Source organism: Cygnus olor (assembly GCF_009769625.2).
Source record: "Cygnus olor isolate bCygOlo1 chromosome W unlocalized genomic scaffold, bCygOlo1.pri.v2 SUPER_W8, whole genome shotgun sequence".
In the NCBI taxonomy this organism is placed as follows: domain Eukaryota; kingdom Metazoa; phylum Chordata; class Aves; order Anseriformes; family Anatidae; genus Cygnus; species Cygnus olor.
In genome coordinates this window covers 266,597-291,009 of record NW_024429079.1, presented here as the reverse complement: position 1 = coordinate 291,009, position 24,413 = coordinate 266,597, and the positions used below count along the sequence as shown (strand labels likewise).

Below are 24,413 nucleotides of genomic sequence, written 5' to 3'. Positions count from 1 at the left end.
GCATGCAGCAGGAGCTGGGAGGGGACAGACCCAGGACAGCTGACCCAAACTGGCCAAAGGGGTATTCCATACCATATGATATCATGCTGAACTATTAATATGGGGGGGCTGGCTGGGGTGTGGGGGACCGGCTGCTTGGGGATAGGCTGGACATTGGTCAGCGGGTGGTGAGCAATTGCATTGTGCATCACTTGTTTTGTACACATTATTAGTAGTAGCACTATTATCATTATTATTATTATTATTTTATTTTTGTTTCTGTCCTAATAAACTGTCTTTATCTCAACCCACAAGGTTTCACTTTTTTTCGATTCTCTCCCCCATCGCACTGCGGGGGGGGGAGGGTGAGCAAATGTCTGAGTGGTGCTTTGCTGCCAGCCCTGTTAAACCACAACAGTCAAGGAGATTTATATAAACTGTCAGTCAGATACCAAGTCTGACCCTCAACAAACCATGAATAGCTATGTTTAAACTAGATACCAGTTTTTGCTTGCTGATCTGGTTTCTTCCACATGACCTTAAAAAAGCTATCCTCAAGACAACTAGCTTTCCAAGCTTTGTATTATATATGCGTTTATATGGGCACGCGTCATGCATTCATGCAAATAAAATCTGCAGCTTTGTAATCTTTGCTTAGAAAAAAAAAACCTATACTGGTTATTCCATTTATTGGCTGGCATATTTACTATTATCAGCCAGTTCATTCTTGCTGCATTAAATGATCGTGTAATTTTGCAGGACATGGAGAAGAGGAGAAGAATAGAAGAAGCATACAAAAATGCTTTGACAGAACTGAAGAAAAAGTCCCACTTTGGAGGGCCGGACTACGAGGTAGAAATTCTGCTTGGATAATTAAAAAAATGCTAAGGCGTTTAAAGATTGTTTTTTTTCTCAAAAGTGGGTGTGTGTGTGTTTTTGTGTGTGTGTTTGTAAATCAAGGTGTTAGGTGTTCATACCAGTTTTATTTTTCTACCTTGGAAACGGAAACTGGATGAAGAATCTCAGTCCTTAACTTCTTGAGAATAGAAGTCTGTCTTTACCCCAGATTTTCTTGTTCTGCTTTTGTCTAGAGCATTTTTCTTACAGATATTTCTGATTATTTGTGATTTTTTTTGTTTGTACAGTTGCTCTACCCATATGCAATAGTTTTGTATGTTTGCTTTTTAATGGGTTAGCTGTATAGTATGTAATGCAAATATGAAAACCCTGACTACAGAGGTAGTCCTAGAATCTGAAGTTTAACTTATATTGATTTTTAACTTGTCACTGCCACTTTAAATGTGTTCATAAATTCAGTCATTTTAAGTCCTGCTTCAGCTGTCAAATTGCATATTTCAGCAGCTTCCTCCTCAGGTATTTAGTAAAATTCTAAGATATATTCTTCTTCAGAAGGTAGTTTAAGCTAATGCATCTATACTGCAGTTTCTGTAATTTGCAAGAACTTGACCCTCTCATGTAGGTTAATCAAGCACTTGTTTCTGTTTTCAAATCATAGCCTGAGAAATAGTAGTAATGCGTTGAGATATTTAAAAGATAGTTGTGCTTAGGTTCTCTGCTATGACATAGGCATGCAATGTAAAAGAAGATGGATAGGAAGTTGGACTTTGTCTACCTGATTATGAACCCAGCTGCTTCTCCCAGATATCTCTGTTGTAGTTTTATGAAATTTGCTAGACTGGTTTGTTTTACAATACAATAAAAGCAGCAAACCTAGTCTTCTTAAATTACCGTTTTGTGTATTTAGACTTAAGTTTTTAATAGTTGACTCAACTCTACCTGCCGTTTAGTGCTAAACTGTTCTTTCCTAGAATTCTCAAGAGATCCCCAGGATTTTATCTTGTATTGTTATGTTTTGAGTACATAACTGAAATTTACACTAAGACACTGGAATGACTACTCAGAAGAAGTCTAACTGCACAATTATGATAATATGCTTACTTTTCTGACACACTGTAAACACTTTTAAGAGGAGATGTTAATAAAAGCTTAAATCTGATGTCAAAGTGTATTGCCACTTCCTCAGTCCTCAGTTTCCTGTTTGTTTTTACTTGTTTATATAACTACCACTAAATTGTAGTTAGAGGGAATAACTTCCTTTAACAAGTAGGGTTTTCAGTTGAATTGTAATCTAAGAATATTGGTGAAAATATTTGAGGTCTGTGGAGGAATTTCCTTCGATCAGTTATATGCATAATATATACATATATATTTCCAATATTAAACTTAACTGGAGCTCTTGTCTCCAAAAATTTAAACTAGTTTTGTTTCTTATGCTCTAGGAGGGTCCTAATAGTCTGATTAATGAAGAAGAATTCTTTGATGCTGTTGAAGCTGCTCTCGATAGACAGGATAAAATGGAAGAACGGGTATCGATGCTTGAAAAATGTTAATGATGGGCACTTCATAGAAGACTTTTGTGACTTAAACTCAATCCTGGGGTGCATCTCCTGAAACTCTAGATATTTTATACTGACACTTATAAATGGAATTTAGTTCTTAATTTTTGTACGGTTGAATACTGTTGCTTAACACTAATTTTGAGAATGTGACTTCACAGTTTACATAGAAAAGGGCAGTATAAGTGTTAACCTAATGGAATATCTCTGGTTTCTAATTCTTAAATAAGTATATTAGAGTCCTGTATAAAACTTATCTTTGTATTTGTGAGAAAATTTAATTATCACGTAAGTAACTAATGCCCCGTGCAAATAAGAATATCAAACACTGAAGCTATTTTTCAAATGCTAATTACTGCCCTGAAGTTTCTTTTGGTGATAGCAGTATGTGAAATAGGAAAGATATAGTTCTACTGATGTTTCTTTTTTATTTAAAAATATTGTGTAGGCTCTAGCTACTTCTCTAACTCATTTCTTGAATACACTTCTGTGGCAAGGATCAAAAAGAGATAAGATGCATGGGATGAAATATATAGTATATGAGAACATAGAGTAGTGTATAAAATGAGAGGGAATAACAAAGTGGTACATCCTTTGTCTTAAGCATTTAGGCTTGTGAATACAGTGACTTGGTTAAGAATTATAAGACTTACTAGTAGACCTACAGTATGCAACAGAATTTACCTATGGTGGGGTCTCTTAATGGGGAGTAAAAGTTTTGAGTGATTGTTACTACTACATTGATGCAACATCCTTAATGCTGTTGATCAATTTTCCTTAACCCAGAAACATACCTTGAAGTATAGATGAATGGGTAATTCAGTCTCCAGGCCCATTCACTTAACTGAGAAGTCCAGCAGGATGCCAACTTAATGCCTGTCAGGGACAGCGTTAGTTCTTGTTTTAATGTGGTAGCCACTATATAGATTGAGGATGACTCACTGCTTAATAGTCTACCCAGTAATATCTGACTACCAATAATTAAACCTATTTTGTTGCAGTCTCAAAGTGAAAAGGTCAGATTACACTGGCCAATATCCTTACCTTCTGGATATGCATATTCTGCTGTGGAGGCTCATCGATTTGTTCAAAAGGTAACATATTTCCCATGGTCACCTCAGACTGATGGGATGACATATTTCTATATAATTTGTATGGGTAGCTGAGACTGATTTTCTGTAGGTGTTTCTAGTAACTTTTAATGGTTTACTCATTTTCGATTGAAGTAGCTAGAATTGGAGAAGGACTCTTCTGTCTTGGCTCAAAAAATACTTATCTGAGCACCTATTTACAATACTCTCGACTTGTATCAAGATTGTCAGAGATATTAAAGCGAAAAAAAAACAGCTTGCTAACCTCTCAGTGGTTTTTAAGATTCCTTCACCAAAATTCATTGACTTGAATAAAATGCAATAAAATCCAGTCTCTTGCATCATGATCAGTTGACTTTTTTTACTGTTACTGGAAACACTATGCTCCTCAGAGGGCTATGCTGGGACTATAATACATAATAGTTGCGTGAAATCAGTATTCACTGCTGACCTTGCTGCTTATGGTGCTTTTGTTTTCATTTTCTTCAGTATCTCGTACTTGCAAGTTGGTCTTGAATGATCTATTGCATCTTTGTTTAGATTACCTGTTGTAGTTTTTTGTTTTGTTTTGTTTTGTTTTTTTTTGTCTTTGGTAGCACTTCAGTCGCTCTTCTTCCATGTCTTCCATTGATCTAGTCAGTGCCTCTGATGTTCACAGATTCAGCACCCAGGTACTGTATTAACATAGAATCATAGAATGGCACAGGTTGGAAGGGACCTCAAAGATCATCTTTTTCCAACCTCCCTGCAATAGGCAGGGACGCCACCCACTAGATCAGGTTGCTCAGGGCCTCATCTAACCTGGTCTTGAGCACCTCCAGGGATGGGGCATCCACAACCTCTCTGGGCAACCTGTTCCAGTGCCTCCTTCACCACCCTCTGAGTGAAGAATTTCCTTTTAACATCTAATCGAAATCTCCCCTCTTTTAGTTTAAAACCATTCCCCCTCGTCCTGTCATTATCTGACTGACCAAAGAGTTGCTCTCCATCTTTTTTATAAGTCCCCTGTAAGTACTGAAAAGCCACAATGAGATCACCCCAGAGCCTTCAATCCTGTAGGCTGAAGAGCTCCAGCTCTCTCAGCCTTTCTTCATAGGAGAGGTGCTCCAGCCCTCTGATCAACTTTGTGGCCCTCCTTTGGACCCGTTCTAACAGGTCCACATCCTTCTTGTGCTGTGGGCCCCAGACCTCAATGCAGTACTCCAAGTGGGGCCTTACAAGGGCAGAGTAGAGGGGGACAATCACCTCCCTTGACCTTCTGGCTATGCCTCTGTTGATGCAGCCCAGGATGCAGTTCGCCTTCTGGGCTGCAAGCACGCACTGCTGGCTCGTGTCAAGCTTTTCGTCCACCAGAACCCCCAAGTTCTTCTCTGCAGGGCTGGTCTCAATGAGTTCTTCTCCCAGTCTGTACTCGTGCCTGGGATTGCTCCAACCCAGGTGCAACACCTTGCACTTGGATGTGTTGAACCTCATTAGGTTCACGTGGGCCCACTTCTCAAGCTTGTCCAGGTCCCTTTGGATGGCAGCCCTTCCTTCTGTTGTATCAACCACACCACTCAGCTTGGGGTCATCTGCAAACTTGCTGAGGGTGCACTCGATCCCACCGTCTATGTCACTGATGAAGGTATTAAACAGTACCGGTCCCAGGACAGACCCCTGAGGGACAACACTCATCACCGGCCTCCACCTGGACATAGAGCCATTGACCACCACTCTCTGGGTGCAGCCTTCAAGCCAATTCTTTATCCACTGGATGGACCATCCATCAAATGCATTTCTCTCCAATTTAGAGATCAGGATGTCATAAGGGACCATGTCAAAGGCCTTACAGAAGTCCTAGTAGATGACATTGGTCGGTCTTCCCTTGTCAACTGATGCAGTCGCTCCATTGTAGAAAGCCACCAGATTGGTCAGGCACGATTTACCCTTGGTGAAGCCATGCTAGCTGTCTCTGATCACCTCCTTGTCTTGCATGTGCCTTGACATTGCTTCCAGGAGGATCTGTTCCATGATCTTGTCAGGCATAGAGGTGAAGCTCATCAGTCTGTAGTTTCCCAGGTCCTCCTTTCTACCCTTTTCAAAATGGGAGGATTATAGAATGGCTTGGGTTAGAAGGAACCTCAAAGATCATCTAGTTCCAACTCTCCTGCCTTGGGTGGGGGTGCCAGCTACTAAAGCATGTTGCCCGGGGCCTAATCCAACCTGGTCTTGAACACCTCCAGGGACAGAGCATCCACAACTTCCCTTGGCAAGCTCCTTATCACATTAAGGCAAACTGAGGTTAAAGATCAGTGTCAAAAGGAATGGAATATGGGATCAGGGTGGGGGGGATGGCGGGGGGGCAGCAGCGGAGGCGGCGGGCGGCGGCGAGCGGGGACCTGCGGAGCGGCGTGCCCGGGCGCAGCAGCAGGCGGAACATGGCAGCGCCCGATGCGTGCGGGCGGGCGCTCAAACCTGAGAAACGCAGCAGCCGGCGGCGGGGCGGGCGGGCGGGTGCCCGGAGCTGACAGCGGGGCGGGCGGCGGCGCTGGCGGCGCTGATGGCCGCAATGGCATCGAGCGCAGAGTGGCCGCCATGGGTTGGGATATTGTCTCTGCCTCTATTCCCAAGTCTATCAGGTTTGCTTTCTCTGGCGGTACGCAGTCACCGCTTTTTATTTCACCCGCCTGCGTAGCCTGTGCGGCTGCTGTCTGTACCCTTTTTTCCGCTTGCCATGATCTCAGTGTCTCAGTTGCTAAGCGCCAGGTCGTCATCACCTCAGCAGCTGTTGCATCTCCCCGCGAGGCAGCGTCCCATATAGTTGTCCCAGCATTTTCCCAAGTTTTTAAATCAAACACCACCGAAACCTTCGACGGGGCCTCATTCTTTTGCAAAAATTTCAACAATAGTTTTATCTTATACGGATCATATTTTACTCCCCTTTTTATTAGCAGTTGCATTAATAGTTTTACTATGGCCTCTTCTTCTGCAGAGAGGTTAGCTCCCATGATTAATGCCCAGCCACTCACCTGCCTTCCAGGTGATGTCCCGGGGTTGAAGCTGCAGTCTGGCTGCGAGCTTGACTCGTTCGGCTGGGTTCCCTTCGGACGCTCCTTGCAGCGCTGTTCCTCCGCGAATCATGTTGGGGTCACCATTTGAAGGGATGAAAGACACGGACTCCTGATGGCTCTTGAACAGGAGACCTTTATTGCCCTTTTTCACCACTACATATACCTTCCCCGTAGCCCCATGCGCTGTCCACGCGCCCGAATCTGTCATACAATTGGTTAGAGACCCTCAGACATGCGCCTCAAGCCAGCCAGCAATTGGCCACTGCCCAAAGCTCATCTTTAACACTGTAGCCAAGTTAATTTATCTCGACCTTGCTCAAGTTTTTGTTTCTACCGCTTATTTCCTCATTATCTCTAATTCAGGGACATGTGAAACAGCGCAAAGCCACCTGCAAATTCCTTTCCCACAACATCCCCAGACATGGGACAGGATAAGGACATCCCCAGATTTACCTATTTACCAAAAAACTATCAGTACCAATTACCAAAGGATGGGCTCCCCATTATTACTCTGGAATTAATCTTGAGGTTATAATAGATATTGCTCTGACATTGCCACTGAATCAGCAGTACAAATGAAAAAAAAAAAAGGAAATAATGAGTCCACCTTTGTCCCCAGAATTTCAGATCTGAAAAAGAGCCAGTGATAAGGATGTTCAAAGATATGCTAGGATAGTCTGCTTACTCATTCCTAACAGAAACTAGTACTTTTCAGTCTGAAAATGAGAATAACTAGTGAGGCAGAAGGCCTCTGTTATAGCTATAAAATCCTGAGTGGTATAGATAAGATTAATGTTTGTGAGGTGCTTCTTACAGTAAAAAAACTAGGCCATCATCAAATGAAATCAACAACAAAAAGGAGATAATTCTTCACACGAGGTGTAGCTGTAACTGGGGAATTCTGCTAGGTATATTAGAATCATAGAATATCCCAAGTTGGAAGTGACCGATAAGGAACATAGAGTCCAACTCCCGGATCCACACAGGTCTACCCAAAAATTTGGACCATATGTCTGAAAGCATTCTCCAAACGCTTCTTGAACTCCAGCAGGCTTACTGCCATGACCAATTCCCTGGGGAGCCTGTTCCAGTGCCCAATCACCCTCTCAGTGAAGAATCTTTTCCTGATATCCAGCCTGAACCTCCTGTCACAGCTTCATGCCGTTCTTTTCGGTCCTATCGCTGGTCATCAGAGAGAAGAGAACAGTGCCTCTGCTCCCCCTTGTGAGGAAGCTGTAGACCATGATGAGGTCTCCCCTCAGTCTCCTCTTCTCCAGGCTGAACAAAACATGTGACTTCAACCGCTCCTCATATGTCTTCCCCTCTAGGCCCTTCTCCATCTTTGTAGCCCTCCTTTGTACACTCTCTAATAGTTTCATGTCTTTCTTATACTGTGGTGCCCAGAACTGCACACAGTACTTGCGGTGAAGCCAGCACAGAGCAGAGTGGGACAGTCACTTCCCTCAACTGGCTAGCAATGTCATACTGGATGCACCCCAGGATATGGTTGGCCCTTTTGGCTACCAGGGTACACCAGTGACTCATACTCAACTTGCCATTAACCAGAACCCCCAGATCCATTTCTGCAGAGCTGCTCTCCAGCCTCTCATCCCGCAGTCTATACATATATACAGGATTGCTCCATCCCAGGTGCAGATCCCAGCACTTGCTCTTGTTAAACTTCATATCTTAGATATTAGATATTATTAGATATACAATATATCTTAGATATTATCTTACATAATATCTTGATTCTGAATAAACGTGACTTGTTCCTAGACAAGGGAATATTGTTATCAATGAAATGTCAAGTAAAAATATGCAGCTTTGTTTTTAAAATTGAGAAGTATAAGCGTGTATTCTGATGGAAGCTCTCTCTGAGACTGTGAGCTTAAAACTCCTCAGGTGTATTGCAGATCATGTTATCCTCTTTTAAAGGACCGTCATTAAAAAAAAAAAAAAAAAAAAAAGCTGTTGAGGGTATTTTAGGTGAAGAACTGCCCATTTTATGTTCAGGTCAAGGCTGCATTACCTGTGGGTAATTGCATCCAGTTTGGACAGGCAGTATGTATAAGCCAGTTGTAGGCACTGTGATTTCTTGGTCAAGTAGAAGTAATTGCTTGTTAGTGAAAAACAGCTCTGCTTTGCAAGTTGCAATGGTGATACCTCTGCTTCCCCTAACTTAAGGGGAAGCTGTCTGAAAGATGTTGAATGTTGTATTAGCAGAAATAAAACCTTACTTAAAGTAAGAGCATGAGGGAAAAAAAAAGTACTAAAAATGCCTTTCAAATTTTCAGAGGAAGTCAGGGGGCTCAATGAGCAATTCCAAAGGCCTTAAACTCTTTGAATTGAGTTCCTGTGGATGCCTCCTTCTTTTCTTTCCTTGCTGTTTCCCCTCTTCCCTCTGGATCTAGCATAAAGCAAAAAGCAGCAAAATACAAAAGCAAATATGTAAAAGTCAGTTTAGTCCTTAATAGATCAGGCCCTAGGGAATAAGAGAAATAGGGATGTGAAGGTAATTGCAGGTAAAGGTTGGGAGCATGATGAAGATTCCTTTCTGAAAGAAGTGTGACCTAGAGCTAGTAAATCGATTATCTAAATAGTACATATACTTACTTGGCTTGGATTGTATTGCCATTGTGTCACTGGAAAAAAATAAGATTCTTTTGTAGGAAACTTGTTAGTAACTGGTAGGAAAAGATGACCTGTATAAAAACAAACAGATCTTTCTGGTTTCTTTTAGTTCATAATAGCTTAAAAAAAAAAAAAGTGGTTTTAAGTGCATTGCCCAAGAAGTACATAGTACAAACAAAATTACTACTTTTAATTTAAAGTAAATAACATAGAATCATAGAATATCCGGAGTTGGAAGGGGCCCAAAACGATCATTGAGTCCAACTCCCGGCTCCACACAGGTCTACCCAAATATTCAGACCATATGACGAAGTGCACAATCCAAACGCTTCTTAAACTCCGACAGGCTTGGTGCCGTGACTACATACCTGGGGAGCCTGTTCCAGTACGTGACAACCCTCTTCAGGCTGGACATCAGGAAGAACCTCCCCTGTCACAGCTTGACACCATTCCCACGGCTCCTATCACTGGTCACTAAAGAGAATAGATTGGAGCCTGCCCCTCCTCTCCCCATCGTGAGGAAGCTGTAGACTGCGATGAGGTCTCCCCTCAGCCTCCTCTTTTCCAGGCTGAACAGGACAAGTGACCTCAGTCGCTCCTCATACGTCTTCCCCCCTAGGCCCTTCTCCATCTTCGTAGCCCTCCTCTGGACACTCTCCAATAGTTTCACATCCTTTTTGTACTGGGGTGCCCAGAACTGCACACAGTACTCAAGGTGAAGCTGCACCAGCACAGAGTAGAGCGGGACAATCACTTCCCTCAGCTGGCTAGCAATGTCGTACTGGATGCACCCCAGGATATGGTTGGCCCTTTTGGCTACCAGGGTACACCAGTGACTCATACTCAACTTGCCATTAACCAGAACCCCCAGATCCCTCTCTGCGGGGCTGCTCTCCAGCGTCTCGTAGCCCAGTCTGTACATACAGCCAGGGTTGCCCCATCCCAGGTGCAGGACCTGGCACTTGCACCTGTTAAATTTCATGCAGTTGGTGATCGCCCAGCTCTCCAATCTGTCCAGATCTCTCTGCAAGGTCTTTCCGCCCTCAACAGAGTCAACAATTCCTCCAAGTTTAGTGTCATTAGCAAATTTGCTCAAAACACCTTCTAGTCCTACATCCAAATCATTTAAAAAATATTGAAGAGGATGTCTTCCAATTCTATATTGCATAAGAAAAAGATCATTAAGTATTCTTTAATTTTGCTTTCTACTTGTTGTACTACTTGCTCAATTGTGTTTTATATGTTATGAAGCCTAGTGTGCATATAAAATATTTTTATCAATTGTGCAAAAACACTTATAGGTTAATTAACTCTATCCTAGCTGAAACCAGGACATAGGTTCAGGCTATTAATCTTTTTATTTTACACTTAGTCAATTGTCCAATACAAGGAGTAGTCTAATCTTTGCATGCAGTGCTTTTCCTTTCAAAAAAAATAAATCTAATAATTCAGGAAGTGCTAATCATGTGGATTTATTTGCTGCAACAAGTTTTAGTAGTCACCTACCTTTTAGGTGAAAAGTTGTTAGTTTCCAGTATTTGTAGGCATTACAGAGCAGTGGATACCTTATTTATACCTCTGTTTTTATTTGTGTGGGAGTGTACTGGGATTTGGAAAGGTGAGGGGGGAGGGAGGGATGACAAAAGAAACATTATAGAATAATATTATAGCTTTAAAATGAAAATTCATTTCCTGTTCTGCTACCAATTTTCATGCACATTATATGGAATAAAAAAGAGGTATTCACATAGCTTGATTAAAATGTATCAAATATCTGGCCTTTAATAAAAGCATGCAATTGTCTAGCTAAGTAATATTTTAATGAGTACTTTATAGTAGTTGAGTTTCTGCATCATCTTATTTTTTGGAGTGTAAGCATTTCCATCTTTTTTTCCAGTTGGCAGCTGCAAAGATGCCAGTGAAGCAGAATTGGCATGCTTTGCTCATGATTTTTTTCTTCACTGCTGTTCCAATATGACTTTGTGTTGTGGTTTAACCCAGCTGGAAGCTAAGCACCACACAGCTGTTCACTCACCCTCCCCCCTCCCTCTCTGGGATGGGGGAAAGAATCAGGAAAATGAAGCCTGTGGGTTGAGATAGAGACAGTTTATTAAGACAGGAAAATAATAATAACAACAATAATAATAATAATGATAATAGTACTACTAATAATAATGTGTGCAAAACAAGTGATGCACAATGCAGTTGCTCACCACCCGTTGACCGATGCCCAGCCTATCCCCGAGCAGCCGGCCCCCCCACCCCGGCTAGCCACCCCTATATATTGTTTAGCATGACGTCAGATGGTATGGAATACCCCTTTGGCCAGTTTGGGTCAGCTGTCCTGGGTCTGTCCCCTCCCAGCTCCTGCTGCACCCCTAGCCTGCTCGCTGGCAGGACAGAGCGAGAAACTGAAAAGTCCTTGGCTTGGTGTAAGCACTGCTCTGCAACAATTAAAACATCAGCATGTTATCAGCGCTCTTCTCATCCTAATCCAAAACATAGCACCCTACCAGCTACTAGGAGGAAAATTAACTCTATCCTACCTGAAACCAGGACACTTTGGATATGCATTCATTTTTTTAGAGTTGGTCTGCCCCCCCCCCCCCCCCCCTTTGTTCAGCTTTTAAAATGCTCTTCATTGGATATTGGCTTTCAAGTCTTACAATGTGTTATAATTCTGCGTAGAGATACCTGAAGTAATTTACTACACACTGAAATAAAACAGTCTTCAGGTAGAAATAGTGAGTTTTGACAGTTTAGAAGTGCAAAGGAAGGATAGAAATTACTCACAAAGATTGAAGATAGAAGTTGAATCAAGAGTTTGGCTTTTGTTTCTGAAGGCCAGAAGTATCTGCTCTTTCTTAACCTTTGATAGAGAGCTCTACTGTCAAACTTCAGCTCTTGCACCAGATTTGAAGTATTAACTTGTGACTTCCAATGCTGTAGTCTCCTGTCCAAGATGTAAGAAATGATTTGAAGATGTGGTGGTTTTTTTTCCTTTCAAGGTAGAAGAGATGGTACAAAACCATATCACTTATTCCTTACAAGATGTTGGAGGAGATGCCAATTGGCAGCTAGTGGTAGAAGAAGGAGAAATGAAGGTAAACATTTGCTTTTTTTGCTTAATTGATTGTTGTGGTTTAGCCCGGCTGGCAGTCAAACACCACACAGCCGTTCGCTCACCCTCCCCCCTCCCTCTCCGGGATGGGGGAGAGAAACGGGAAAGTGAAGCCTGTGAGTTGAGATAAAGACAGTTTATTAAGACAGGGAAAATAATAACAACAATTATAATAATAATAATAGTATCAATAGTAATAATGTGTATGAAATAAGTGATGCACAATGCAATTGCTCACCACCCGTTGACCGATGCCCAGCCTATCCCCGAGCAGCTGGCCCCCCCCTCCACCCCGGCTAGCCACCCCTATATATTGTTCAGCATGACGTCAGATGGTATGGAATACCCCTTTGGCCAGTTTGGGTCAGCTGTCCTGGGTCTGTCCCCTCCCAGCTCCTGCTGCATCCCTAGCCTGCTCGCTAGCAGGACAGAGCGAGAAGCTGAAAAGTCCTTGGCTTGGTGTAAGCACTGCTCTACAACAATTAAAACATCAGCATGTTATCAGCGCTCTTCTCATTCTAATCCAAAACATAGCACCCTACCAGCAACTAGGAGGAAAATTAACTCTGTCCTAACTGAAACCAGGACATTGATATAAGATCATATGCTGTGAAGACAGATATTTTTATTCTATGAATACTGTAATTCAGCAAGTTATACTATTAAAACTTGAGAATATTAAAACTCTGAGAATAGTATTAAGTTAGAACTAGAATCCATCAGAGCTGCAGCTTCTAATAAATTTATTCATACAAAATACTATGCAAGTCTTGCAATAGCTTTGTCTTTGCAGATTCCTTCCTCATTCTCTCCTACTTAAAGCTTGGTATCAGAATGTAAATTCAATGTATGAAAATGTTTTATGGTAGCAAGTTACTGTGCCAGCTACTTCACTGTGCTTGTGCCGATCCTTAGACATAGTGGTAAATAAGGTAGCTTAATCTTTTTTTGGAGTAGAGATTCTCAAAATACCAGTATTTTGATGCGGAGTGCCATGTAAGAGCATCTGCACTGGTAGTTCCCAGAGAACACTGCCGTGGCAAATTATTCATGTGTTAGTCTTCTAGGTTTTTCTTTTAAGCTGATGAATTTTTAAACAATTAAAACATAGACAGTTTTGACCATTTCTGTTCTGAATTTCTTTCTTTGTATTTGGCCATAGGTATACAGAAGAGAGGTGGAAGAGAATGGAATAGTTTTAGATCCTTTGAAGGCAACACATGCTGTTAAAGGGGTAACAGGACATGAAGTTTGCCACTACTTCTGGAATGTCGATGTTCGTAATGACTGGGAAAGTAAGTTTTTAAGTTTTGCATGTTTATCAGCAAGCATATTGTTTATAACATTGACCTAATATTTGTGCTTGTTTACTGATGGATTTTTTTCCCTTTTTTAGCAACAATTGAAAACTTCCATGTTGTGGAAAACTTAGCCGATAATGCAGTCATCATTTACCAGACACATAAGGTAATAATATTTCACCTGTATACACACCTTACTGAGACAGTCTGGGGTATATGTGTTCTAATCTATTCTGAAATATCTTAATGGCTTAACGACTTAAAATACTGCTCAGAACAACAGTTCAGAACAAGTTCTCTATGAAACTTCAACTTTGTCAATTTTTCAAACTGCCAGCAAGGCAACGGTCATCTAAAGCTAACTGAAGCAATAAATCAATACCGATTGCAAGCAGGAAACTCATATCACTGTATCACATGCTTTTTTGCAATAAAGCAAGTTATTGTTGACCACAATTAGTTAATATTTGCATTATGAGGTGGTATAATTGATGGTACAATATTTGTCCTTGTAATTTACAAGGCCCTACAGAGAGATCTTGATAGGTTAGGGCACTGGACAATCGCCAACCATATGAAATTTAACAACAAATGCCAGATTCTGCACCTGGGATGGTGTAGCCCTAGATGTACATATAGATTGGAGGACAAGTGGCTGGAGAGCAGCCCTGCAGAGAGGGATCTGGAGGTTTTGGTTGATTGTAAGCTCAGTATGAGTCAACAGTGTGCCCTGGCAGCCAAAAGGGCCAACTGTATCCTGGGGCACATTAAGCACAGTATAGCTAACTGGCTGAAAGAAGTGATTGTCCCACTGTACTCATTATTGGTGTGGCCTCACCTCAAGTACTGTGTGTGGTTTGGGGCTCCTCAGTATAAGGAGGATATAAAAATATTAGAATGTGTCCAAAGGAAGGCACCAAAGATGGTGAAGGTATTAGAGGGCAAGACGTATAAGGAGCGACTGAGGATACTTGATTTGTTCAGCTTGGGGGAAAAAAGAGGAAACTGAGGGGTGACCTTATTGCTGTCTACAACTTCATGAGGGGGAGCAGAGAGGAAAGTGCTGATCTCTTCTCTGGTGACGGTTGATAGGACATGAGGGAATGGCTTAAAGCTGCATCAGGGGAAGTTCAGAATGGATATTAGGAAAAAGTTCTTCGCTGAGAGGGTGGTCAAGCACTGAAGCAGGCTTCCCAGGGAAGTGGTCATGGCCCCAAGCCTGTCAGTGTTTGAGAAGCGTTTGGACAATGCTTTTAGATACATGGTTTAACTGTTAAGTTGCACTGTGTGGAGTCAGGAATTGGAGTCGATGATCCTCGTGGGTCCCTTCCAACTTGGGATATTCTATGATTCTAACTTGATTATGGTTCTTTTCCCCCTAACCAGTGCTGGTGTAGTTTTGATCATTTGAATTATAACTCAACAGTTGTAATGTAACAGGTTCAAAAAATAAAAGTTGTGAATGAAGTGTACAGATTCATCTTTGATTTTGCATGATTCTAAGTATTAGTATACTCGAATATTAAAACAAATATATTTCTAATTTTACCAGTAATGCTGTTACCTTAAAAGAGCCATAACAGAGACTGATTTTGAATATGGCAGTTGTGTGAACTATATAGTGTTGTGGTAAAAACTAGACTTTTTCCCTGACTGTCAGGAAAATGGCTTCTGCATAGTTTCTTATTTTATTTTATCAGACATTTTGCTTCTGAAACTTTCTCTTAGATAATATCAGTTTACCATATCTGTCTTACTGAAGTAGTAGCTTTAAAACAAAATAATATTTGTTATAAATATTTCTTTCTCTTTTTCTCTGTCCCTCCATGTTTATGGAGACACAACTAACTGTATATGCATCTGTTTATACTTAACCCCTAGTTCAGTTTGTAGCTTAAAATTAGTAAATGAAATGTGAACCTGATGTTGTGAGAACAGGAGGGGAACTACCTCTTTGTCCACTGAAAAAATCATTGTGGCTTGACTCCCTGCCTTTCAAAGGCCTTAAACTTTTTTTTTTTTTTTTTAATGAAACTGTAGTGGGTTTACTTGGCAAGGTTTTGGTAGCGGGGGGGGGGGGGGGCATAGTGGTAGCTTCTGCGAGAAGAATCCAGAAGCTGCCCCATGTTAGATAAGGGCCCCGCCGCTGGCCAGAGCCGAGCCAATAAGCAACGTTCTTTGCACCTCTGTGAGAGTATATTTAAGAAAGGGAAATAAAAAACTGCTGGGAAACAGCAGCTGGGAGAGAGAGAGGAGTGAGAAACAGCCTTGCAGATGCCAAGGTCATTGAAGAAGGAGGGGGAGAAGTGCTCCAGGCACCAGAGCAGAAGTCCCCTGTGGCCTGTGGTGAGGACCATGGTGAAGCAGGCTGTCCCCCTGCAGCCCATGGTGTACCACAGTGGAGCAGGTGGACCTGCACTGAAGGAGGCTGCAGCCTGTGGAGGACCCCCGCTGGAGCAGATTCCAGGCCGGACCTGTAGCCCGTGGAGAGGAGCCCACACAGGAGCAGGTGACCTGGCAGGAGCTGCTGCCTGTGGGGGACCCAGGTTGGAGCAGTTTGCTCCTGATGGATGGACCCCGTGGTACAGACCCATATCTGGAGCAGTCCTTGAAGAGCTGCTGCCTGTGGGAAGCCCACACTGGATCAGTTTGGGAAGGACTGCATCCCGTGGGAGGGAACCCACGTTGGAGCAGGGGAAGAGAGTGACTGAGAAGGAGCGGTGGAGATGAAGTGCTATAGACTGACCGCAACCCCCGTTCCCCTGCGCTGCTCAGGGGGAGGAGGTGGAAGAGGGTAGATGGGGGGAAGGTGTTTTTGGTTTCTTTCCTTTGTTTCTCACTTCTCTAGCCTATTAGTAATAGGCAATAAATCTTACTATCTCCCTACTCTGAGTCTGTTTTGCCTGTCATGATAATTCCATCCTTATATCAACCCTTGAGCCCTTTTTAACATATTTTCTCCCCCTTTGCCTTTGAGGGGGAGTGAGAGAGCGACTGAGGTGGAGCTCGGCTGCCCACCCGAGTAAAACTACCACAGAAACATAGTCATATAACCTGATAAGTGTCTGTACAATAGCTGTGTTCTTTGTTTCAGTTTTGAAAATTGCATGAATTTACTAGCTTGATGATTTTTTTTTTACTTAAATAATGTCTGACCTTGTTTGCCTTGCCCTTTTTTTTTTTCCTTTATCTAAGGATAATAAGTACCTAATTTGCAAAATTGGAAAAGCTTATAATCAGGTGTTTCTCTGCAGAGGGTGTGGCCAGCTTCTCAAAGGGATGTGCTATATTTGTCTGCCATCAGAAAGATAACAGCATTCAGTGAAAATGATCCTGAAACGTGGATTGTATGTAATTTCTCTGTGGAACATGACAGTGCTCCTGTAAGTGTTATTTTTAATCTGTCAAGTTCTGAGTTTAAGATAACATTTTTATATTATGTGGTGATAATCTTGCAATATTAATGTGGGGGTGGGGGTATGCAGAAATACAGTTTGTTTAAACCAGGTGATACAGTGACCTGATGGTGTTTTGAGCCAAAAGCTTTCTCAACATATCTCAACAGTTGGCAGATCCAAGGTGTTGCAGAAGAATGAAAGCAACATTTCTGGAGATGTGAAAACCTTTTACAGAATTGAGGTTATTTCGTATTGAATCAAATCAATAACTCTTCAGTATTACCAGATATGGGAATAGAATCATGAAATCATTGTTGTGGTTTAACATGGCTGGCAGCTAGGCATCACAGAGCTTTTTGCTCACCCTCCCCCCTCCCTCTCTGGGATGGGGGACAGAATCAGGAAAAAAATGAAAGCCTCAGTTCTGTCAAAGCTTTTTTGTATGCTTCTTCTATTCTTCTCCTCTTCTCCATGTCCTGCAAAATTACACGATCATTTAATGCAGCAAGAATGAACTGGCTGATAATAGTAAATATGCCAGCCAATAAATGGAATAACCAGTATAGGTTTTTTTTTTCTAAGCAAAGATTACAAAGCTGCAGATTTTATTTGCATGAATGCATGACGCGTGCCCATATAAACGCATATATAATACAAAGCTTGGAAAGCTAGTTGTCTTGAGGATAGCTTTTTTAAGGTCATGTGGAAGAAACCAGATCAGCAAGCAAAAACTGGTATCTAGTTTAAACATAGCTATTCATGGTTTGTTGAGGGTCAGACTTGGTATCTGACTGACAGTTTATATAAATCTCCTTGACTGTTGTGGTTTAACAGGGCTGGCAGCAAAGCACCACTCAGACATTTGCTCACCCTCCCCCCCCCGCAGTGCGATGGGGGAGAGAATCGAAAAAAAGTGAAACCTTGTGGGTTGAGATAAAGACAGTTTATTAGGACAGAAACAAAAATAAAATAATAATAATAATAATGATAATAGTGCTACTACTAATAATGTGTACAAAACAAGTGATGCACAATGCAATTGCTCACCACCCGCTGACCAATGTCCAGCCTATCCCCAAGCAGCCGGTCCCCCACACCCCAGCCAGCCCCCCCATATTAATAGTTCAGCATGATATCATATGGTATGGAATACCCCTTTGGCCAGTTTGGGTCAGCTGTCCTGGGTCTGTCCCCTCCCAGCTCCTGCTGCATGCCCAGCCTGCTCGCTGGCAGGACAGTGTGAGAAGCTGAGAAGTCCTTGGCTTAGTGTAAGCACTGCTCTGCAACAATTAAAACATCAGCGTGGTATCAACATTATTCTCATCCTAAATCCCAAACACAGCACCCTACCGGCAACTAGGAGGAAAATTAACTCTATCCTAGCCAAAACCAGGACATTGACACAGATGCTTGGGCAGTGATAACAAAGGGTGAATAGTAAGACTGGTAAAAAGCTAACTTGTTGAATGTCCTTGAGATACTAATGAGCCACAGCATGTAAGCTTGTATCTATAATTAGCTGGCATAGCATCTACATGAAACATTTCATTAACTCCAATGCAGAGGAATTAACAGCTCAGCATCCAAAAAAAGGCATCCTACCAGCTCCTAGGAGGAAAATTAACTCTATCCTAGCTGAAACTAGGACAATATCCACCCCTTATTCCATACTATTTATGTCATGCTCGGGTCCCACCCTTTCCAATACATTACAATTAATCACCACTTTTCATACACGTATATAAAATGTCCACTGAGTTTGTGTAGTCCATGACTGACTTCGGGCGCCATCTGTCACAGCAGTCTTTCAGGGCAGAAGAGATGGTGTGTGATGGATTGTCACACGTTGAAGCCCGTTCTGGTTCCATCACACCACTGTGCTCGTCCAATTCTATCAAAATTCATTCATCATTATCTGTGTGGCTGTTACTGTGATACCATTAATAAGACATTGACATATAGCAATCACGGTAGTGATGACATACAGCATTAGATAATAATTAACGTAATACAATTCAACTCATGGGCTATTCTCACCCAGTATTAAATCCCCCTGAGGTACACATTGGACTTCAACATTCTTTTGCATTACTCACCAAGTGCATCAAGGTCCTTGAGCAAAAGTAATCCCATGAATGGGTTTGCATTTGCCTGAGGCAAGAATAGCCCAGACTGTCTTCCTCAGCATGTTTTTTACAAGCACTACAGGGACTTCATCCCCTTCTACAGTATGTAACAGGTTTGATTGGGCAGGTCCAGCTCGGTTGGCAGATCCCCTAGTGTTGACTAACCAGGTGGCCTGATCTAAAGCCTAATCTGGATGGCTTTCACTTCTGCAAACTGACTCGATTCACCTTCTCCTTCAGCAGCTTGTGAAACTTGTCATGTAGGACTCCATACAGCAGCCTTCCATCTCCGATGCTTTCCCACAATACGATAGGACCCATCAGTGAACAGGGCATATTTCTTCTCATTTTCTGGTAGCTTGTTGTACAGTGGGGCTTCTTCAGCATGGGCCACCTCCTCCTCCAATGATATCCCAAAATATTTGCCGTCTGTCAAGGCCACAACCACTTCCAGGATTCCTGTGCGACTAGGGTTTCCTATCTGAGCCCACTGAGTAATCAGTGCAACTTACTTACTCCGTGTAGCATCAGTTACATGATATGTAAAGGGGGTCCTTCCTTTGAACATCCAGCCCAGTACCGGCAGTCGGGGTGCCAGGAGGAGCTGTGCTTCAGTACCGACCACTTCTGAAGCAGGAACTATCTCCCATTTAATTTGTTCAAAGGCTTGTCGTTGCTCGGGGCCCCATTTGAAATCATTCTTCTTACGGGTTCCTTGATAGAGCGGGCTTACAATCAGACTGTAATTTGGAACGTGCATTCTCCAAAACCCTACGACACCTAGGAAAGTTTGTGTTTCTTTTTTGCTAGTTGGTGGAGACATAGCTGTTATTTTGTTGATCGCATCCACTGGGATCTGATGACGTGACGTCCATCTTGTTATTTTATTCCTAAAAAATGGATCTCTTGTGCAGGTCACAGAATCACAGAATCACAGAATTGTAGGGGTTGGAAGGGACCTCAGGAGATCATCGGGTCCAACCCCACTGCCAAAGCAGGTTCCCTAGAGCAGGTTGCCCAGGTAGGCGTCCAGACGGGCCTTGAATACCTCCAGAGGAGTCTCAACAACCTTCCTGGGCAGCCTGTTCCAGTGCTCTGTCACCCTTACCGTGAAGAAGTTCTTTCGCATGTTGGTGCGGAACTTCCTGTGATCCATTTTTTGGCCATTGCCCCTTGTCCTGTCCCCACAAACCACTGAAAAGAGGTTGGCCAAATCCCTCTGTCTCCCACAGTTAAGATATTTGTAAACATTAATAAGATCCCCTCTCAGTCTTCTTTTCTCCAGGCCGAACAGACCCAGGTCTCTCAGCCTTTCCTCATAGGGAAGATGCTCCAGGCCCCGTATCATCTTTGTGGCCCTCTGCTGGACTCTTTCCAGGAGGTCCCTGTCTTTTTTGTACCATTGAGCCCAGAACTGGACACAGTACTCCAGGTGAGGCCTGACCAGGGCAGAGTAGAGGGGGAGAATCACCTCCCTTGACGTGCGGGCCACACTCCTTTTAACGCACGCCAGGATCCCATTGGCCTTCTTGGCCACCAGGGCACACTGCTGGCTCATGGTCAACCTGTGATCCACCAGGACCCCCAGGTCCTTCTCCGTAGTGCTCCTCTCCAGCAGGTCATCCCCCCGCCTGTACTGATACATGCAGTTGTTCCTTCCCAGGTGCAGGACTCTACACTTGATCTTGTTAAACCTCATCTGGTTTCTTCAAGGTCATTTGGTCCAAGGTCCAAGGTTTCTTCAGTTCCTTTGACTTTATTTTGTTTTATGGCAAAAACAGCATTTGGGTTAGCTGTCCTGGTTCTGTCCCCTCCCAGCTCCTGCTGCACGCCCAGGCTGCCCGCTGGCAAGACAGAGCGAGAAGGTGAAATGTCCTTGGCTTAGTGTAAGCACTGCCCTGCAACAATTAAAACATCAGTGTGTTATCAACATTATTCTCATCCTAAATCACAAACACAGCACCCTACCAGTGACTAGGACGAAAATTAACTCTATCCTAGCCGAAACCAGGACAATCATTTATGTTGGAAAAGACCTTCAAGATCATGAAGTCTAACCATCAACCTGACCTACCGAATCCCATCACTAAACCACATCCCTTAGTGCCATGTATAGAACTATAGATATGGAATTTGTTAAACTTCCAGCATACACAGTTCTGCCTTGATTCTGTTAGATAGTAGCAATGATTGTTTTCTTTGGATTTTTTTTCTGTGCTTGTCCATGCCATTGCCTGCTTATAATGGAAAAGTTGCTGATATTTGTAAATACTGATACTTTATTCTTTAAATGCTTCCTTACTTTCTTGTCACAGTACTTGAAATAATTCACTTCTAATATGTATTAAGAAAACAGAAATCTGAGACTCAGGCATTTCATTTTATCCCTTTCCCTATTCACCATTTATCTTTCATTTCATTTGGCTTTACATTACATCGATATTGTGCTAGAAAGCAAACTCTCTGAAACACAGCTTCTGGAGTATCTTAGATTTTATAGCAAATTAAAATGTTAGCAGTCAAGTATGCTGAAATAAACTTAGTTTGAGGCTTACAAACCTTTCCTTTTTTTGGCAGCTGAACAACTGCTGTGTCCGTGCCAAAATAAATATCGCTATGATTTGTCAAACACTAGTAAGCCCACCAGAGGGGAACAAGGAAATAAGCAGGGACAATATCCTGTGCAAGATTACATATGTAGCTAATGGTAAGTCTACATTTTTTTCATTGTGAAGCTTTATAATCTAGTCTACATATTTTTTATGTTTCTTTAACTGATAGAATCCTCGGAATTGACTGCAAAGTTATCAAAGCCAAACTGTATTGTTACTGTACCCAGTATTTAGCAGTTGTACTGAGTTTATGTGGCAAGGTTTTGGTAGAAGGGGGGGGGGGCTGCAGGGATGGTCTCTGTGAGAAGAGTCCAGAAGCTGCCCCATGTTAGATAAGGGCCAGTTTCAGATGACTTCAAAGGGACCTGCCGCTGGCCAGAGCCGAGCCAATAAGCCATGTTGTTTGTACCTCTGTGAGAGCAGATTTAAAAAAGGGAAAAAGCTGCTGTGCAACAGCATCTGGGAGAGCAAGGAGTGAGAAAGAGCCCTGCAGACAGGTCAGTGAAGAAGGAGGGGGAGGAGGTACTCCAGGTGCTGGAGCAGAAGTTCCCCTGAAGCCTGTGGAGAGGACCATGGTGGAGCAGGCTGTCCCCCTGCAGCCCATGGTATACCACGATGGAGCAGATTTCCACACTACAGCTTGTGGAAGAGACCACAGTGGAGCAGGTGGACCTGCACTGAAGGAGGCTGCGGCCTGTGGAGAACCCCTGCTGGGGCAGACTCAGGGACAGACCTGTAGCCTGTGGAGAGGAGCCCACACAGGAGTAGGTGATCTGACAAGAGCTGCCACCTGTGGGGGAATGCTTGTTGGAGCAGTTCTTGAAGAGTTGCTGCCTGTGGGAAGCTCACGTAGGATCAGTTCAGGAAGGATTGTATCCTGGGGGAGGGACCCCACGTTGGAGCAGGGGAAGTGACTGTGAAGGAGCAGCGGAAATGAAGCATTATGGACTGACTGCAGCCCCCATTCCCCTTTCCCCTGCGTTGTTTGGGGGGAAGACATAGAAGAGGGTGGATGGGGGGAAGGTGTTTTTAGTTTGCTTTTAGTTTCTCATTGCTTTAGTCTGTTAGTAATAGACAATAAATTATTTTAATCTCCCTATGCTGAGCCTGTTTTGCCCATGATGATAATTGTTGAGTGATCTCCCTGTCCTTATCTCAACCTGTGAGCCCCTTTTTTTTTTTTCTGTTCGTCATATTTTCTCCACCTTTCCCTTTGAGGAAGGGGAGTGAGAGAGTGGTTGTGGTAGGGTTCAGCTGCCCAGATGGGTAAAACCACCACAGCAGTGTATTATAGTATTGGAACCACATACCTATTAGCTCATTTCCTGCAGCTACAAAACACTTTAAGGGTAGCTCACCCACTTATTATTTTTAACCACTTAATGCATGTCTTGCTGAAGAACCAAAGACTGAAAAATGAGTAAATCTTTGCCATATAGGAGTGTTGTAATTTATGTTAAATCCTGTACAAATAATAGTATATGCTGCTAACCTCTGGGCTAAGCTGCTTTGTTTCCTGTTCAGAAGTTTCCCCTTTTTATTTAAAAGATATACTTTTTTATTGACAATTTCTGAAGTATAATCATATAGGAAGTTGCAGCCTTTTCATCAAAATACTTGACCTGTGAATTTAAGCATATTTTCAAGTACTTCAAAAATAATTTGTAAGACATTGGCTATGTAGCAGCTCTGAAGGCAAATGCAGTAGTTATTGAAAAGTTAAGACTTCTCTTTAAAGATGTAACTCAAGTCTCTTTCTGTCGTTTCTTGGAAGTCCTTAGAGAATATAATTTTCTATTCCCCAAAGACTTGCAACACCTTATTTTTGATGTTTTCTACATAGTGGCATCATAGCACTGGACTGAACTTGAGGATTTAGAGTAGGAGGTGCTACAATACAAGCTGTAAGGGCCTAAAAGAATTCTGCTGATGATTATTCATTGCTGTTCAGAGTTGCAGGAATACAAACTTATAATTTATTTTCCAGCTTGTAGAGGATTTGTTGTATTTCAGTGTCTGTCTTCCTGTCTACCTCTAGTGAATCCAGGAGGATGGGCACCAGCATCAGTGTTACGGGCAGTGGCAAAACGGGAATATCCCAAATTCTTGAAGCGTTTTACATCATATGTGCAAGAGAAAACAGCAGGAAAGTCTATTTTATTCTAGTATTAGCAGGTATACACTCATTTTTCTTTCTTGATTCAGTTGTAAATCTTAAAGGCTAAACTATGCAATCTAGAAATGTCTTATTGTGATTAGCATGAATTCAGTGCTTAGTTTTAATATATGTATGCAATATACTTTTTAAAATTTTCGTGTAACTCATGTATTGTTTGCATGTGAAATAAGGGCTGTGCAACTTATCAAGCATTAGTTTTTGTAGATTTACACTAGTTCGTCTTGCAAACTTTCACATGTATGTCAAACTTACGTGTCCACTCGCCGAGGTGATCGGCTCCGGGGCAGATGTATTCTGTAGTGGAGCGGGGGATCGAGGCGGGCAGGGCTTTTTTTCGGCATCGAGGCCACTCGAAACAGCCGAGGGAGCCGCCAGGACCCGGCAGCGGCTGACAACGCGTAAGCAGAGCCAGCAGCGCCCCCTTCCCTGACGTTCAAAAGCAGCCCCTAGGAAGCCTGGGCGAGCAGGACGGACAAACAGGGCGTGGTGCGTCAGAAGGGCGTTG

At 42.7% G+C, this 24,413-nt stretch overlaps 1 protein-coding gene across 1 annotated transcript in view; it reads left to right on the top strand.

Annotated features, from left to right (window-relative positions):
• The window catches only part of LOC121063045 (ceramide transfer protein-like), a 168,768-nt gene extending 144,873 nt beyond the window's left edge, over window positions 1-23,895 (top strand). The window contains exons 8-17 of the mRNA XM_040543342.1: window positions 739-831; window positions 2,280-2,366; window positions 3,398-3,490; window positions 4,084-4,158; window positions 12,180-12,275; window positions 13,455-13,587; window positions 13,689-13,759; window positions 16,848-16,976; window positions 21,695-21,824; window positions 23,768-23,895. Of these exons, the coding sequence (XP_040399276.1) occupies window positions 739-831; window positions 2,280-2,366; window positions 3,398-3,490; window positions 4,084-4,158; window positions 12,180-12,275; window positions 13,455-13,587; window positions 13,689-13,759; window positions 16,848-16,976; window positions 21,695-21,824; window positions 23,768-23,895 (1,035 nt within the window). The remainder of the gene's footprint in view (window positions 1-738; window positions 832-2,279; window positions 2,367-3,397; window positions 3,491-4,083; window positions 4,159-12,179; window positions 12,276-13,454; window positions 13,588-13,688; window positions 13,760-16,847; window positions 16,977-21,694; window positions 21,825-23,767) is intronic.
• The last annotated feature ends 518 nt before the right edge of the window (window positions 23,896-24,413 follow it).